Genomic DNA, 19,187 nt, shown 5'->3' on the forward strand with positions numbered 1-19,187 from the left:
TGCCAGAACTGCAGCATGAAAGAAAGAAAGTTAAATAAAAGTCTTTGGAAGACCAAAGGGTCTATGACACTAAAAGAAACTGATAAAATGGGGACAGGTATCATATTTTGTTGCAACATTGAAATAAGGAAGGTTAACACAAGTGTCAACATTTCATCAATGGTAAGGCATCATTGCATCACACTACCTCAAGATATTTCTTTATCTTCAAATACAATAAAAACACTTTGATACAACCAGAAAGTAGAGACCATTCCCTGGAGGCACATACCTCTTTAACAGGCTTGTGTATCCAGATGAATACATGCAAACTCAATGAAAAGTGTAAATTTTTTAATTCAAGAAAACTTTATTGATATTGGAGCCGCAAATGGCACACCAAAACTTTATTCCTCGTCATTCCAAGGAACTCAATCATGCATACAAGGAAGTTTGTAAGCATCAACTCAATCATGCATACAAGGAACTACCTAATATGACACCCAGCATACTCAACACCCATGCTGGTGTAGATTATTATATCAACATATGACTTCACCAATAACATGGACCTCCAAATACATAATAATCTTACTGCCATTGACATGGTACAAGTGTGCTTATGAATGTAAATGCTAATATAATTTCAAAGCCGCAGAGTAAAGTTACACACCTGCTCACTCCAGCATCCCATAGTCGTCCATGTTCTGACAATCCCCTCAACCACCTTTCCTCCCGCTGCAAGGTACCTAGACTCTTTCCTGCTTGATCTACCCGGTTATCGATGCCTTTTCCAGAACCCCTTCCAATCTTAGAACACCTGTTTACAGGACTTTGACACTCCTGAATGCCAGGGTCACCTCTAGCCCAGTCTCTTCCAATATATGGGGGGAACAATTCATCTTGACCTGTTGCTGTCAATCTTGACCGATCATTATCTATCCGCTCTTTCCCAAATTTGACCAATGCTGTTGTCCCTGTTCCTTTTGCAGCTTCTTTCACCGCATTAACAGCAAGAGCCACTTCAGCTGCTCTGGCCCTTTTTTCTGCTGCTTCTACCTTCACCTTCAGGTCAAGGATAAATCGGTCCAATTCCTCTAGATGAGAAGCATGGACCTTCACAAAATCACCCCTTGTTGAAAACTTTGCAGTCTCCATTGTTGCTTCTCTATCCAGCTCAGCAATGCTATCATCCCCTTCCCTTCCGGTGTAATGCTTCAATGCCCATTGCAATTCTCTTACTGCTCCCTGTAGTATGGACATAGCGTCAGCAGTGTCAGCCCTTTCAGCATCTAAGAGCTTTAGTAATTCTTCCTTGTCCCTCAAAAGCACTTCCTCCCTCGGACCCGAATCAAAATCCCTCTGTACACCAGCTCCCCTGTGCTGTTTTTCACTTTCCTTCATTTGCTCGTGGTCATGCACCCAAGATATCTTAGAGCCAGAGTCGCGTTCCAGTCTCGCCCTTTGCAGCTCTTTCTCTTTGGCCGTCAGCTCTTCTTTGAGACTCTGAATGGCCTGCATCGCTTCTGCTATCTGTTTGTCAAAACTAGCAATTTTTTCCATGGCATCTTGCCATTCAATATCTCGTCTGCTGTCGAGGCAAATATGACTATTTGGCCCTATTGTTTGTGCAACCGACCTCTCATTTTGTTCTTTAGACACTGCACCTTTTCTGTTTTCCCATTTGCTAACACTCCCTCCTGCAACATTAAGCTCTTCCTCTGTCCTTGACCTTGCCTCCTCAGCTTCTGATTCACAACCATTAATCTCACGCTTAAGTATGACAATTGGCTGCTCCTTCTCATCCAGGTCTCTTTTGAGCTCTTGAATTTCCCATGACATGGCTTCAATATCCTTTTCCCATTTAGCTTCCTTATCTTCCATTTCTTTCACCAATTTCCTTCTTGAAGTTAAGTGTAGATCCATAGCCTCTTCCCTCTCTTTCCTCTCTTTTTCCAATTCCTTTTGAATGAGATTCATCTGATCCTTGAGCTTTTGTGTACTAGTTTCAATCTCAGTTTCTTTAGCACTTAGCAGCCCCCTCAAGTTGTCCACTTCATCTGCCTTCGACATTAAAAGCAATTCCATCTGTTTTCGCTCCCGCTCCATCTGGCTTTCCTTTGCTTTGATTTGACCTTTCAGATCTTCCATGAGGCTCAGCGCATCTGTCACTTTTGTCTCCAGCTCTTTCCTTTCATCTTTCAATTGCTCTGTTCCAATCCTCACTTCCATCCTTTGTCTTTCCAATCTCTCTTGCTCCCGCCTTATTTCCCTAGCAAGCCTTCCAATTTCCTTTGCTAGGTCCATTGCTAACTGTTCAGCATCAACAAAACAGACTCCATCCTCTCCCCGTCTCTCCTTAATAGCCACACTTTCCTTGGAGCAGCTAGTTTCCAAGTCACTTTCACCTGTGCACCAATCTGCATTATCATTAAAACTTGCATTGCCTTTTCTAGCCTTTGACCTCAAACCTTTCAAATCGCAATTTCTGTTTCTAACCAGCTCTGTTTTAATATCAGTAAGGCGTCTCTTGCTTGAAGATAGAGTATCCACAAGCTTCTTTTGAACAGACCTTAATACACATAGCTCCTCTTCTTTGACATCCAGAAGGCATGCCCATTCTTTTGTCTGCTCCTCCATCCATTGCTCCCTATCCACCATTATGGCCTGTAGTTTCTCTCTCTCCTCCTCCCAATCCCTCCTGTAAGCATCAATCTCAAGCTCCCACATTGCCTTTTCCTTCATAAATACTGCATTTTTCCGATTCCAAGCTATTTCTTGGCTCTCAAGTCTGGCCTCCAAGTTCCTAGCCTTTTCAACCAAATTCCTCTCCTTTTCTCGCCATATTGCTTCAATCTGTTTCTCAGTCTCCCTAGCTTTCATCATGGAAAAATCAAACTTCTCCTCAAGCTTATCCCTTTCATCCTCCAAGAGATCACGCTGAGCTTTCCACCTCTCTACAAATTCCCACTCAATCATTTGCTGACGTTTTGAAGGGCTCTCTATCTCTGACCTTTCACCTTGTACCTTTTCCAAGTCCCTGAGTAGCTCAGAAAGCAAAAGTTCAAATTGTGTTCCTCCTGCTGATGCTAATGTCTTCAATTGAAATGCCTTTGGTCCAAATTCAGCCAGAAAGTCTTCAATGTTCTTTAATCTTTGACAGACCTTGTTGTGAACTGCACTTTCCTCCCTCCAAAAGGCAAGGACCTTGTCAACCTCAAGCCCATAGTGTCTTCTCCTCTCTCTCTCCAAGCTTATGATTGACTCCTTTTCCTTAAGCGTATCTCGTATGCTCCTTAACTCCTTCTCAAGTCCATAAATTTGATCCTCTAGTTGCTGCTCGATGTGATTCCACCTTCGATGTTCATTACGAACAGCATCTTCCAAATCTTCTAATGCTCTACGATCTTGCTCTGCTTTATCTTCAGCTGAGCAAAGCATTTCCCGGAGGGCTGCAAGCATGCTTTCTCCAGAGTGATCGAGAAGCTCCTGATGTCTCGTTCTCACAACAGCTAACATTTTCTCCTCTCTTGTCTGGACTGCATCCACAACTCCAGAGGCCTGATCGCCTTGGCCTCTTGTGGATTGAAGCTGCAAGTTACAAATAAAATCATCAATCTCATCTTGTTTTTTTTGTATTGCAAACTCCTTCTCCACATTTGCTATCCGAATTTCTTCTTCCAAAGATTCAACCTTGCTTTTCAGCAGTTCTACTTCTTCCTCAAGCTGCACTTCTTGTCTTTCTCTCTCCCATTCTCTCTCGCGCCTTTCCAAATCCATGAATTCACCTTCAGCTCTGAACCTCAAGCACATGTCTTCAACCATGCCTTCAAACTCAACCTCCTCTTCCACTTTAGAAACTAAATGTTCTATCCTCTCCTTGCTAAGAGTTTGCTCCACCTGTTTTTCCCTTATTGCAAGGTTTTCTATCTGTCTCCACAACATTCTCACCAAGCTTGAATCTGTTCTACTATCCTGCCAATCTTGGCCTTGTGGTCTCAAGGAAACTTCCTTCACCTCTAGATGTTCACCTCTAGACACAGCTAAATCTTCAAGTTCCTGCTTCTCTACACTGCCTGATGACTTTCCAGACTTACCAACTGATTCTCGGGTTCCATCAGTTGGACAGCCTAGGCCGTTACCAGATTGTGCTGGCTGGAAAGTGTTATAATCGTGCATTTCATTTTGAAAAATAGATGTTTCTGGAGCATGTTCTTCTTCCAAGTCCTTTACCTCACCAAATTCTTCTGGGTTCAGTACATCAGTATGTTGAGGAATGCAAGCTTCTGAACAAACACTACGAGGAAGATCTCCTGCATTCTCATCTCCAGGATTCTCACCTCTGGGATCCTCAAGCATCTGAATCCTGCAGTGAGACACTGATTCACCCTGCTGTTCCTCAGCCTCCGGTTTCCATTCACAAATAATATTTTGCACTCCAGTCATATTCAAACCCTGGAACTCTGGCAAATCCAAAGCATCTTCCAGATCTTGTAAGTTGTCACTTTCACTTGGAGAGTCCTGAAAGAAAGAGAACATGAAAATTTGGAATTTTTTAGATCTTTAAATTGTACATGGCATCTTAGTAATATTTTGAACAGGTAAAACCATTATGTGAGAGATGTTGAAAGCAATCCATGCCTGGCATCTAACAAACTATATGAGAAGAGGCCTGTGAAAAGGGCTACTGTGGTCATTGTCTATTCGTCGTTGTGAACATCTAAACTGTCCTTCCAGTGTTCCTACATACAGGTTTGACGAGTAGAGACATTGAACTGTATGTAACTTCATGTTTACCACAATTAAAATGATGATGTGGCAGATTTCAGGAACATCACACCTCGATCCTGTAGTATATCATGTCCACCTTGAAGATGGATCAATTATCCATCCTTCTGAAAGGGGATGGAGGTATTTCACCTAAATAAGGTATGGCCCAATCCATAGAGCCATTCCTACCCAGGACTACATCAGTCCTGTTCAACATAATCTGACAATAAAGAGTATCTTTATATCCTTGAATTTCCAAATTGACATTATTGACCATCATGTCCTAGACTTTCTTGTCTCAGCCATACTTGTTCGCACTGAAGCAATTTACACTTCTTAATAAGCGAGTAGTTCAAAAAGTTATGGGTGACACTATCTGATATCATCCGCCATAACTTAAACTCTTTCCATTAAGAACTCCACGCATCCTGAAGTTTATTCAAAATTTTCCCTGAAACATGACTCCCATCTTAAAAGCATGACAAGTCAAACCTAAATCACATCTGAGAGTTACATGCCAGGAAAGAGTCTCTCGCAATGCCAAAAAATGAAACAAAGAAAAACAAAGCAGACAACTTTACATCCATGAAAGTTCAACAGCCCATCTGGAGGATAACACTTCGAAGCAAGACTATCTCGTTTGCATGAGTTCTACTGGGTCAACTTCTCAGCACTTCTGTGCAGCCTTAACAAAACTGCAATTCCATATGCATTTCAAACCTGCAAGGCTCCCTAGGAGGCCGTCCTGCTTCTCAACAACTGGTCTGTGAGTTCCTGTAAGCTGAGAACTGAAGCATCTCAACCCCATTAAAAATTTCAAGGCAGCCAAAAGTTGGTTGATCCTGGCCCAGGCCCTCAATGCCATCAGGAAAACAAAATTGCATTTTTGTCCTGGCTCAACTTGACAGCAGTTTGACAGTTTACAAAATGAGGCATGTAAAACGGGCATCCAGGTCCTCCTTTTCCACATCTGATTTTTGAATAAATTTATTTGCCAAATAGGGCTGCAAATCCTCAAAAGCCCAAAATAAATATTCAACTAATTCTCATGATTGTGATAGTCTAAACTCAAAATTACTTTGTGGTGACTTCAATAATTCTCCTAACTGGAAGAACAATACCACGCATAAATCCCATATGCTGCCCTCTGAAATCCAGCAATGATCGATCCCAGGACGAGCTGCTGCTCCTCCCCGCTCCCTTGCTGCACCCTCTCCCTCAGCACGTCCCTCCCTCTCTCCCTTGCCCTCAGCCCCTCCCTCTCCCTCAGCCCCTCCCTCCCTTCTCCTCCTCCCCTTCAGCCCGCCCCCTTCCAGCCCGTTCCCTCTCCTCCCCCTCTCAGCCTGCTCCTCCGCCCCCTCCCTGCCTGCTCCCCCGCCCCCTCCCTGCCTCTCCGCCCCCTCCCTGCCTCTCAGCCCACCCCCTGCTCCCCCGCCCCCTCCCTGCCTACTCCCCCGCCCCCTCCCTGCCTCTCCGCCCCCTCTCTGCCTCTCAGCCCGCCCCCTCCTCTCCCTCTCCTCCCCCTTCCCTTCACCCCCCGCTCCCTCTCCTCCCCCTCTCAGCCTGCTCCTCCGCCCCCTCCCTGCCTGCTTCTCCGCCCCCTCCCTGCCTCTCAGCCCGCCCCTTCCTCTCCCTCTCCTCTCCCTCTCAGCCTGCACCGCCCCCTCCCTACCCCTCCCTCTCCTTCCTCTCCCTCTCCTCTCCCTCTCAGCCTGCCCCCTCCCTGCCCCTTAGCCCGCCCCCTTCCTGCCTCTCCTTCCTCTCCCTTTCCTCTCCCTAGCCTGGCCCCTCCCTCCCTCTCAGCCTGCCCCCTCCCCTTCAGCCTCTCAGCCTCTCCCCTTTACCCCTCCCCTCCTCGCCCCTTCCCCCCGCTCCCTCCTCACCTCCTTTCCCTGTTTTCTACCCCCCTTTCTCCCACAGCTTTTTTGGGAGCGGAAGGAGCCTCCAAATTGTCAGAGTCGACCTCCTCACCTCGATTGGTGATGGATACTCCGTTAGCCAATCCTACTCCACCTCCACCGGCCGCGAAAACTATTACTTTTCTTAAGACGAGTTGCAGCAGCTCAAGAAGGATGTAGAGATTGAATGCTCTACCACGTTGCTAGCACGCATCTTCGGGTCTCACCCCTCAAGATCCCAAGCCAGAGACTGGATGCTTGCGGCTCTCCCCCCAGACCTCACTCCACAATTGTTAGATGTTCGTCTTCTGGGACGAGGCTTTTTTCAGGTTGTTTTTGACACTCCAGAGGCTGTGAGCACTGTGCTCAAAAGGCTGAGTTTTTACACCTAGGACATAGGAAGATCTTCTTTGAAGCCTTTCATATTGGTTTCGACCCAGTGGAGGCAGATAAGGAAAGCTTTTCGCTCTTCATCAAATTCCCCGAGCTTCCCCATGTTTACCATTGACTTCTTTCTGTTATTGGGGAGCATTTTAGCGCAATTGCTGAGATCCCACCCCTCCCTGGGTTGCCATTGACTGCAGCAGAGGCAACCAAGGCTGATGGGGTACCTAGAGTTAGGGTCCTCTGTAAGGATCCTAACCTCAAGATGGATCATGTTATGATCCAGCGCCCGGATGGTTCCTTTTTTCGCCAGAGAATAGAGATTTCAGGCAGACAGGACCAGTGTAGGATATGCAGGACCATTGGACACTTTGCCAGGGATTGCCCCAGGAAGAAGAAAAGGCCCAAGAAGCCCTCTGGTACAGCTACCGCCCCATGGCCTCGACAGGGGGGACAGGGGGTGGTATAGGTCCAGCACTTTCTCCTTGGCCTCGACAGAGGGGTGGTACACGTCCAGCACCTGCTCCTCGACCTTCGCATGGCAGTCCTCCTCAAGATCGTGGTGGTACAGTTCCAGCACCTGCTCCTCGGCCTCGACAGGGGGGTGGTACACGTCCATCACCTACTCCTTGACCCCCACCTACCTCAGGGGCACACAACGCTCTCCAGTGGGTTCTAGCACGTGTGCAGATCCCTCCTTCAGTTCACGAGGGTACATTAGTGGACTCTGCTTCACCTCGAGGTGTCCCTCCAGTCTCACCTCGCACAGTCCGAGACGCTGAAGCTTCGACCTCCTCCCCGTTGCAACTTCTTCCCTAGATCCAGCGGTGCCAGACGCTCTTCTTGAGGCAGTAGAGGTCTCCACGGCTGGGCAGACAGGATAGAGAGCAGTCCTCACTTCCTCCCTTGGATAGGGGGAAGGGGATGGTTTACACTATTGATCCTCTTCCCTCAGAAGGGATCCTTCGCACTCCGGTGTCTGGCTTGCTTCACAGGAACTCGTTTTTAGCCCTGGCAAATGGTTCAGATTTCCCAGAGAAGGAGTTTGTGCCCGCTACTTTTGGGGAGCCAGTGATTGGGTTTCCTGTTGACAGGGCTTCTTCTTCAGGTGGCAGGGTTTTCCGCCACTTGGTTCCATCCCTCCCTCCTCGAGCAGTAGGTCTTCCTCTGTTGAGGGGTTTGCTTCTGCCACTAGGTCCGGTAAGGTGTTCCACTCTACATCCTCCCGTCGATGAGGATTATTAGTTGGAACATACAGGGCCTAGGTGGCGTCCCACATCGCCGCCGTAGACAGCTGATCCGGGATCAGCTTCATCCAGGTGTTACTGGGGGTTCCATTGATATCTTATTTATTCAAGAGCACAAGCTGGATTCTAGAGATTGTGCCAAGTCAGGCAAGTTGCAATCTGGCCATACTTTTTGGTCGCCTGCCTTGGGCACCAGGGGGGGCACTTCTATTTCAGTTTTGCAGTCGGTTCTCCCCTTAGTTGTTGGACACGGAGTCATTATTCCCTCTAGAGCTCAGTGGATTATTCTTTTGATTGGAGGGCATAAGGTTGGTTTCCTTAACCTGTATGCCTCCAACAATAGAGGGGAACGTGTCCTTATGTGCAAGACTTTGCTCTCCTGGGCCCCCATTGTGGATTCATGGGTGATTGGAGGTGACTAACATGGTCGAGTTACCGTCAAACAAAAAAGGGGGTAGAGAAGGTGGACTTCACTCTTTGGAGAGAGCAGCTTGGGATGCCTTCCTTTTTCACTTCTGTGGCAGAGATACTTGGTGGGATGATGCCTTTCTTATTCAGCCACAGTCCCTCCTGTTCTCTTGGTTGAACAGGAGGCAGCAGATGCCTATTCATGCACGCATTGACAGATTCTATGTAGATGACTGGGCACTAGACAGAGGTGGATCGGTATGCATTGATGCTGGGGTTTCCACTTCAGACCACTTTCCTGTTGTGCTCACTATCTCAGAGCCTCACTTGAGAGGCCGGTCTGCCAGCATCAGGATTCCAGATGCCTTTTACACAGAGGATGACCTTACAGAGGCAGCCCTGCAGATATGGGTTTCTCATGTCCAAGGTGGGCAGCCATATCCATCACATGCAGCGGCTGCCCTTTCTGGTATTAGCAACTTCTACCGCTCAGTTGCTTGTACCAGGAGACGAGATATTCTCAGACGTGAGATTGGTGTTCGCCAGTAGTTGGCAGCTTTGCAGAGGGAAGAGCAAAAACGGCCTTCAGATGCTTGGATTCAGGAGCGCCTTGCTGCAGCAAGGACTCATCAGCAGTTATTGCTTGATTAGAGAGCAGAGTATGCCTTTCATGCATGGGAGTCCTTCTGGATTCAGATGGGTGGTAGAGTCAATAAACACTTTTTCTCTACTCTTGGCCCTAGACATAGAAGAGAGAGTGTATCCCAGCTTATTGACTCACATGGGATTTTACAAATAGAGCCTGATGATGTCTTATGCATAGCTTCAGATTTCTATGCCACCCTTCTTACTGCTGATCCTGAGACACATGATAGAGAGGATGCTAGACACTCTATTTGGCAGAGCATCCCTGTGTTGGTGAATCCGGGTATGCATGTTCTACTCAATGCACCTTTAACCAACACAGAGTTCAGGACTGCACTTTCAGCCCTTCACAAGGGCAAGTGCCCAGGTTCGGATGGCCTCACCCCGTCTTTTTTCATTGCATTTTGGGATATGATTGGAGACTATATTACTTCAGCCCTGCACACCATTTGGGACTCTGGCGAGATGCCTGGGTCGCTTACGGAGGGTCTCATCCACCTTATCCCAAAAGGAGGTTGCAGAAATTTAGTGTCCCAGTGGAGGCCTGTCACACTTCTGGGGACTTGTTACAAGATTCTGGCCAAGGCTATCAGCCTCCGATTGCAGCCCCTTCTCCCTGATCTTATTCATGACACTCAGACGGGATTTGTGCATGGCAGAAGCATTTTTTATAACATTTTCTCTTTTTGGGAAGCTTCAGAGTGGGCCATGCAGAGTGGCCAGAATCTTGCCATTCTACTTTTGGATTTTGAGAAAGCTTATGACAGAGTAGATTGGGGTTTTTTGGAGGGCACCCTTCTGCGCTTTGGCTTTACTAATGCTTGGATCAGAGGTGTTTCCTCTTTGTACAGATCAGCCCACAGCCAGGTACTTATTGGTGGGGTAAGGGGTGAGAGATTTCAGATTTCGAGATCAGTCCGTCAGGGATGCCCCCTTGCTCCTTTCCTTTTTTTGTTCGTGGCCGAAGCTATGAGTATCTATGTTAGATCTCAAGCTGACATCTTTGGGCTGAGACTTCCCATCAGAAGGGAAGAGGAGCTACTTGACAGTGAGTTGGCAGATGACACAGCAGTTTACTTGGATGCCACTCCACAGACGCTCACTTCTTTCAGGACAGCATTGGATTTATTTTGCTTGGCAGCAGGGGCGCAGATAAATTGGCATAGATCAATGATGAGGACACTCCCGTTTGGGGGCTTGACATAGAATTCACTTGGGTTCAGAGGGGTGAGCCTATCAGGTATTTGGGCTGCCAGGTCGGCTTGGATATTTCTACCACGCGCAGTTTGCTCCAGTTTTGGAGAGCATCAGAAGGAAGCTTCTTTTTTGGAGCTCAGCCAAGCTGGATCTTGCCTCTAGAGTTGTGGTGGTCAACCAGGTCCTCTTGGCCACGGCCTGGTTTGTTTGTTCATGCTGGTGCCGTTTTAGGGACTGCATCATTCAGCTCATAAGACCGATCAGAAACTTTCTCTAGAGTGGGCTTGATGGCACAGCAGATGCCTTAGCCAGGGTGGCTTGGGAGACCCTCATCCTCCCTACACAGGAAGGGGGTCTCAATATTATTGATCCAGATTTACAGTGCAAAGCTTTACTTTGCAAGATGGTGGTGCGGTGACTTATGCTAGGGAAGGAACCATGGAAGGACTTTCTTATCAGCAGCATACAGAGGTGCACACCTTCTTCAGGAGGAGACTAGATGAGCAGTGTTAGGTGGATCTTCACCCTTCATCCCCTCTCATAGTTGCCATTCTGAAAGCTTGGGCCAGTTTCAGAAGCACTCTTCGAAGGATTCCTCCTTCCTCTCAGGAAGAGATTGATAGGCAACCCATCATGTGGAATGATAGTATTTTAGATGATCATGGCAGACCACTGGGTGCCTCACTCTACCTGCAGTGGTCCAGGTGGGAGAGGGGACCTGCATCATCTATGGGGTCTTGGAAAGCTTTCCGCAGGCTTCCAGAGGAGACCAAATCAAGGTTGACATGACATCTCAGAGGGAGTGCAGGGAAGATCTTACAGATTGAGGCAGCCCTTCCAGAGGTTTGGGTAGACACAGATGATATGCCACTCACTTCCTCCACTTGGGCGGGTACTTTTACGAGAGGCGGTGTTCCGCTTCAGATTTTGGCCTTTCGAGATGCACAAGAGGATGCTTTGGTTTTTAGTGTCCAGGATGGTGGCAGATTGCTCAGGTCCACAGAGGACATCTTGCTTGAGTCTGCTTTTCAGCCTATCAGGGTTGTAGGTCTTTTGGTGCAGGGATCAGATTCCGAGTGGTTCCTAGACCCAGACCCCCGGCTACTCTCCACCGGGTCTTGGAGGCTCTGGCTCTATGGGGGAGTTCCCATCAGGTATTTGCAGTGGGACCCCGGAGAGTGGGAGTGGATTGACACATGGCATCGAGAGAAGAGCATCCCCTTCTTTCGTTACACAGTCAGTAATGCCAGGAGATATCAGCTCAGTAGTAGAGGTTGGAGACCTTCCAGAGTTCCTCATTGGGAGACTTTTGATATCACTGCAGATCTGCAGAGGTGCTTCTGGAGGAGACTCTGGAAATCCCACAGGAATAGAAAGATCACTATCTTCTTTTGGCTTTCTATCCATGGTGGGATTGCAGTGAACCTTTGGAGGTCTAGGTTCGGAGCCGAGCCTACTTGCCCTCGATGCCTCTCTGCTTCAGAGACTATTCAGCATTGCTTATGGGATTGTAGACAGGCGAGCATGATTTGGATGGGGGTAGCCAGGATTTTCAGTCACTTTGCCCACTCCCCATTTTTTATGACATGGGGCTCAGTGGCTTGGCTTTCTCTTACAGGACCTCAGGTTTTCTATGAGAGATTTGACTGATCTCGGGCCATTTCGGTTCGACGTCATCGGACTGAGTCCTGTTCGTTGGATGTGGTACCACACCTTCCTTTTACAGCTGTACATGCCTCTGTGGATACTTCTTGGGAGATTCTAGCGAGCATAGCATCCTGGCATATCTGGAGAGCCAAATGCAGAGAGGCTTTGGAGGGTACTCAGGTTTATCCCTCGCACACATTGGCTAGTATCTAGATAGACACCGTACATACTTTGATGGTCGTATGGACGGGTATGCAGGGAGACTCTCGTGCAGCCTTAGCTAGGAGGGCTTCTTTTTTCAGGGAATGGAAGGATTCTCCTTTCTTCTCTGAGACTACTACAGGGTTGAGGTGGCACTTTCAGCCTCAGCCTTGGTTGTTTTCCACCTCACTCTGAGGGGATTTTTTATTTATCCTCATGATTTCATGATGTATTCCACTTTGAGCTTGCTCTCGCAGGTTTTTTCTCTTACTTAATAGAAGTCTCTTTCTTGGAAAAAAAAAAAAAACTCAAAATTCCAAGATACTTCTAGGAGTAAAATAGACACCTATCCATCCTTCAACTCCAGATGATGGCAGGGTACACCTGCACCCACGCTTTTAACTGAAACTACATGCCATATGATATTTTTTGCTGCGTCAGATCTATGTGACAGTGACTGATGTTTTGAAAAAGTGCATTTCAGCAAAAATCTGGAAGGGGAAAATCTTTACGATATATGTTTTTGACAAAAACTTCAACCTGGTGAACCAGTACATGTTCGTAAAATTATTACACTAGTCAACTTGTCTTCATACTGGTCCAGTAGACAATGGGCAAATCGTCTGGCTATGTTAGCATACGAGATTTAAACCAAGACCTTGGGCCTTAATTGGGACCTGAGAATGGGGGGCCAGGGCCTTGTTTAGAATTAACCTAGGAAAGGGTCTTGCTTGCCAGGCCAAGCCCAAACCAAAATATGCAGCAAGAAGGAGATCTAAAGATTCACACTGATCTAGATCCTTCTGAATGTATGCACACAAGAATGGGTTATATCAACACACAGACCTGGCAATAGAAAGCAAGGCATGCAGCCAAAGCGTGTATAAGTATGTCCACAAAGAAGACCAAAAACTGAGTACAAAAGAGGCGTTGCAACTACACCACAAGAACAGCAGGGTGCTGGTCCACTGGTACCTGATATGTGTCCTCCAGGTGCTGCCTTTTCTCCTGCTCTCTCCTTCTCCTGGATGCCTCTTGATTGAGTTTTTTCAGTGTGTTAAGGAGAAGCCCAAAAATTCTCTTCAACACTCCAGCTGCAGTTGGTTTGCAGCATAGATTTTCTCTATACTAACCTGAGAGCTGCTGGAAATTTGTACCTATCTGCACAGCACAATGTCCCTCCAGTACCTGCACCTTTTTACCAAATACCCTCTCATGAGGGCCTCTAGATAGCAGGCTGGGAGTCCCCTTAATTGGCCAACCTGGCCTGCTTACAGACCTACCTCGTCTATTGGGGAGGCAACCAGTCCTGGCCAACTAGGGCTGTGTTTGGGGCCTATAAAAGCCCTTCCACCTGCCTGTTAGAGGTGCTTGCTGCAGCCTCATACGCCCTCCTTTGGGGCATTGTCTAGGCTTCCTTCCAGCATTGTTTCATGCCCTATGTACAGCTTAAAGCCCTTCCACCTGGATGTGCCTGCTGCAGCCTCATTCGCCCTCCTTTGGAGCCTTGTATAGGCTGCCTTCCAGCATTGTTTCAGAGCGTATGTGCAGCCCAATGGATGGCAAGCACCATGGCACTCCTTTGATAGACTGTTCTGCCCTAAAGGGTAGATCCAATGAAAACTAGAAAGGATTAATCATGTGCTGCCCCATGTGGCATCCTTTGTGCTGCCCACATGGCACCTTCTCTGTTTCCAATTTCACACGTACACGAGTCACTCCCTGTGGGGGCAAGAAGAAAAAATCATACATGCCTCTACTCTCATAAGCCGGGACATATTGCACGTGACTGCAGAATCAAGAAGACAGACCAAAAGAAGAAGGAAGACAAATCATAGAAGGAAGAGCCAGGGTCACAAAAGGGAAATGTGGCGATCAAGGAATTTGTGTGGGTGGTTTCTCCAAGCATGCCCAAGTAGGTATGCAGACAGTACGGTGACTGTTTTAATGTCAAACATAGAGCAATGGTGCTCAAAATCAGATTCCCTTTGTGGCAACGGGGACAAGTGTTGCTCAGATTCCTAGATTGAGGATGAGTCCGACCACGTTTATGGGAATAGCAATGACGGAGTATCTTTAGGAGTAGTCAATCCAGGGCTGTGGCAGTGGTTCCAGAGTCACAAATATAAAGATTAGGAAGGCACTCTTGAGGGGTGCTTGGCTTGCAACAACTATAGGCAATATAAACATGCTTTCCCAAGATACATATTCTCATTTTTGTAGCAATGGTTTTTGCATGCTTTAGATACTCTGAATGTCCTGGAGTTCTCAACAGGGAGAATAGAGGGTAAGGATGTCACATGCACCCTACGTCAAGTGCATGGTGACAAGCTAGTTGACAAAGCTCATTCGTCACCAGTTATGACCATCAGACAAAGTCAATGGGAGGGCGCAGGTGGCAGTGAATGTGCAGAAGACAATGCAGGTCAAAAAATGCAGCATTGACTTTTCCAGTCAGAAAGTCAACGCATTGACATTTTGGCCAACATTGCCTTTTGACCGACCTGGTCAGCTGTCGGAGTTGACTGACCAATCAGGGTCAACAGTTGTAGTTGACCAGCTGACCAGTGTCATCCAATTTGCCCTAGAGGTCTATAAAAGGAGGTCATTTCATTCATTCACGCATCATCCAGTTTTGGGCCATCTCTCCTCCAGAGTTCTAGGTTGCAACAAATCCCACAGATCCAGGAGCCATGGACACAGCCATAGTAGCCCAACATCCTTCTCCTCAAGCACCTAGTTCAGTCAGGAGGCTTCCACAACAGTCAAGGAAGTTTCCATTGCATTTTTCCAATCATTTTACAACAGTGTGATACTCAAAAGGGTATCCATCCCATGTTCTAAAGCATCGCCTCCCCCTCCCGGCCTCTCCCTCCCCGCCTCCTCTCCCCCTCTACCCGCCTCCCTCCTCCCCCCTCCCCACCTCCTCTCCTCTCGTCTTCCTCCTCTCCACCTCCCCCCCTCCTCTCTGCCTATCCCCCCCTCCCTCCCCGCCTCCTTTTCCCCTTCCTCCTCCCTCCTCTCCGTCTCCTCCTTCCCCGGCATCCCTCCCTCTCATCCTCCTCCTCTTCCTCCCTCTCTTCCTCCACCTCAGCCCCCTCCTCCCTCTGTTAGAAAATACCCAACAGAGGGTACGCACAGCGGAAGACTTATAGTAACACCCCACACCGCACACTGTGTGAGCTCCTAAGCATTACTGTAAGTCTTCCGCTGTGCGTACCCTCTGTTGGATATTTTCTAACATGGTATCAGAGCCCAAGTAGGAGGCTCACAGGTGTGGGAGCCTGAAGGCAGGGACCTTGCCGAAGGACGACCCTAATTCAGAAGCTCTGGGGAATCGACTTCCACGACTGGAGGATTGTGCCCTCGCGAGAAGGAGGGTGACTCAAGTTCAGTCAGGTGTGTTTAAAGTTCACAGTCCAGGTTATCTGGAGATGTACTTTTGTTGCAGACCTTGCTAGAGGAAGGACGGGTTGAAACAGACCCTCAGAGCATGGTGCCTGGAAGACTCCAGGTTGTTCACTCATTATGAGGGGGACGACTGGAAGATCGTAGAGATGTTATATTCTCTGAAAATTCTGCACATACACATGCTGAATTTCAGATTCCAGCCTCTTCAGATGATGTGTTTGAGGGGAGGCTTCCTATAGCATTTGGTTCCCCCGTTGAAACTCAGAATTTACAGCAACCTCCGCCAGATCCACATGTACAGATTCAGCCCCCAGCTGAATTAGTACAACCTCAGGGTGTGGATGAAGTTGTCAGGCAAGAAATTCAAGAGATACACGCAGCCAAAACAGTCCCACATTGGTTGCTTCAGACTCTCAGGGAGAGTAAGCTTGAGGCTCCATTGCCTGGCAGAACTCGTAGTGCAGTAAGGCACATGGGGGGGGCTCTTTCAGTTGAATCAGGTTATGCAGGTACTCTTCTTGATGACGAGGAGCTTGAGACATTTGAAGAAGCAAGGATAATGTGCATTGGATGAATGCCATGCACGATGAATTGCAGTCCATTCATAAAAATCAGACTTGGATGTCGTGGATTTGCCACCAAGTAAGAATGCCATAGGTACACGTTGGGTTTTCAAAGTCAAAGAAAGCCAGATGGTTCCATTGATCGGTACAAGGCAAGGCTGGTTGCAAAAGGATATGCTCAAAAAAAGGGCATAGATTATGAACAGACTTTTGCTCCTACATCCAGAATGACCACCATCAGGTCAGTTATAGCAATGGCTGCAAATTTTGAATGGAATGTTCATCAGTTGGACATTAAAACAGCTTTCCTTAATGGAGAATTGTTGGAAGAGGTTTATGTCAAACCACTTCCGGGCTTCGAAATTTCAGGAAATGCACATAAAGTATGCAAGCTGAATAAAGCTTTGTATGGGCTGAAACAAGCCCCACGTGCATGGTATGCCAAAATTGATGCCGGATTAAATGAAGAAGTAAATGCAGATTTCAAAGTCCAATTAAAAGCTATATTTGATATGTCAGACTTGGGCTTGTTACATTTCTTTTTGGGGATCCAGTTTATTGAAGAGAAACGTGGCATTGTTATGTCTCAGTCCAAGTATGTTCAAAAGCTCTTGGACAGATTCAACATGCATGATTGCAAGCCTATGTCCACTCCCATGGAGCCGGGGCTGAAGCTTACAATGCATGATGCGGGTGAATCAATTGATGTCACACTCTATAGCCAGGCTGTTGGATGCCTCATTTAGCTCTGCAATACAAGACCTAATATTCAGTTTTCAGTTTCTCAGGTGAGCAGGTATATGCACAGCCCAAAGATTATGCATTGGCAGGCTGTAAAACGCATCTTCCGTTACTTGCAAGGTACGAAGTCTTTTGGCTTGATGTTTCCCAAGGGGGGTGACTTGCAGATGCATGCTTACAGTGACTCAAATTGGGCTAGAGACTATGATACTAGGTGTCCCCTCGTCGTCAGAGTCGTCTTTCTTGGACTTGCCACCGTTAGGCTTGCCCTTTCCTTTGCCAGCGGAATCCTTTGCTAGCATCGCCTTGTCGTCTTTGTCCTCGTTGTAGAGCTTCTCCCGAGCTTCCTCCCGGAGCAGTAATGGACACAACTCCTCAAACATCAGAGGTTTGGTCCTCTGTCCTGCTTTCACAGCCGTAACAAAGCTCTTGAAACTCCAAGGCAGTCTCCTCAGTACCAACAAGGCCAAATGGCATGAGTCTGTCTTCTGACCAATTACTGCCAGCTGATCCCTCACCACCTTGACCTTCGTCAAATGGCTATGTCCCGTATCTCCTTCTTCCATATCAACATTGTAGAGTTGATGCTGAAGAAGCACAATCCGGGGGGTATTGTCTGTCTCATACAGATCCTTCAGGGTGGCCCACGCCTCTACTGACGTCTCAGCCAGCTGGATATGCGGAAGAACGGAGTCCGCCGTAGTCCCTATGATTATTGCCATGGCATGGGCATCTCTGTCTTCCCAAGCTTCAAGCTCCTCTCTGTCTACTGCCATGAATATCTTCCCTTGCCTATCCACTATGTCCTCCGGCTTCGACTCCACTCCCGTGGTCAGCTTCCACAACTTCCGAGCCACTAAATGACTCCGGATCTTCATTTTCCAGATCGGGTAATTAGTCCCGTCCAGTTTCCCAGACTCTCCAAAGTTAGGGATAGTGAAAGAGAGAAAACTGGGGGAGGAGGAAGGGAAAGCGGGGCTGAAAAGGCTGTAGAGGTCGACATCTCTGCTGTTTATACCACACAGCAAAGTCAACCAAATTCAATTTCAGTGAACCAGAACTCTGAACGCACCTGACTGAACCTTAGTCAACCTCCTTCTCGCAAGGGCACAATCCTCCAGTCATGGAAGTCGATTCCCTAGAGCTTCTGAATCAGGGTCATCCTTCAACAAGGTCCCTGGTTCAGGCTCCCACACCTGTGAGCCTCCTACTTGGGCTCTGATACCAAGTTAGAAATGACCGAACAGAGGGTACACACAGCGGAAGACTTATAGTAATGCCCAGGAGCTCACACAGTGTGGTGTGGGTGTGGAATCACAAACTTCTTTACTTATGTGCATTCAATAGATGTGCAGACTCATCAATAGACAATGAACCAACCAGATAGAGAAACCACCAAAATATATATATTTCCGTCCAAAACTATGGACACAATACAAGAGAGACAGATCCAGAGTCCCACCAATGGTGTGGTCCTCTGATCTTACCACAAGAAGGTCCTTCTCCTATCAGCTGGCTATCTCTAGACTCGAGCCCGTGTGCTCCATCTGGAGCTTCTGTAGACTTTCCGTCCTTTGACCTCAGCTCCTTGCTGCCCTAGAAGACAGCCAAGGTCTCAGCCTCACACTGAGCTAAGTCTGCAGCAACACTGGTACTCCTTCAGCTTCTGGATGAGGCCCCAAGGGTTGTGCTCTGCTGCTCCTTTCTGCTCTGCTGGAAGCTGTACTGCTGGATGCTGAAATGAGGCAAGAGCCTCTCCTTTTATAGGGCTAGGGCCTTGCTGAAAAAACCGACCAGCCTGCAACAGACTGGCCGACCAGACTGGCCGACCAGTCTGTGGCTGGTCCAGCCCTATAAGGGCTCACAGCCCGGGGCTTTTATGGCCCAAACTTCTAGGGCCTTTGGCTCTCCATTCAAGGCAGGGGTCCAGCCTATATAAGGCACGTCTTCTGCCCACAGACAGTCACATTTGCTGCTCCACATCTGCACCTGCACATCCTGCGCCTCTGCCAGGCCCTTCCCAACCACGTGTCCTGCACCGTACTGTCCTGTACATCCTGCTGTCCTGACCCGCCTGTACCGCACCATCATCAGGG

General features: G+C 47.8%; 1 protein-coding gene across 2 annotated transcripts in view; it reads right to left on the minus strand.

Annotated features, from left to right (window-relative positions):
- LOC147884277 (uncharacterized) overlaps positions 1-19,187 on the minus strand; it is a 67,002-nt gene that overhangs the window by 39,674 nt on the left and 8,141 nt on the right. For both annotated transcript variants that reach the window (XM_087398444.1, XM_087398443.1), the window contains exon 2: positions 653-4,500. In XM_087398444.1, the coding sequence (XP_087254570.1) occupies positions 653-4,425 (3,773 nt within the window). In that variant the 5' untranslated portion in view covers positions 4,426-4,500. The remainder of the gene's footprint in view (positions 1-652; positions 4,501-19,187) is intronic.

Source organism: Dipteris shenzhenensis, chromosome 27, assembly GCF_047967505.1.
Source record: "Dipteris shenzhenensis isolate YYH24624 ecotype China chromosome 27, Dip_SZ_1.0, whole genome shotgun sequence".
Taxonomy (NCBI): domain Eukaryota; kingdom Viridiplantae; phylum Streptophyta; class Polypodiopsida; order Gleicheniales; family Dipteridaceae; genus Dipteris; species Dipteris shenzhenensis.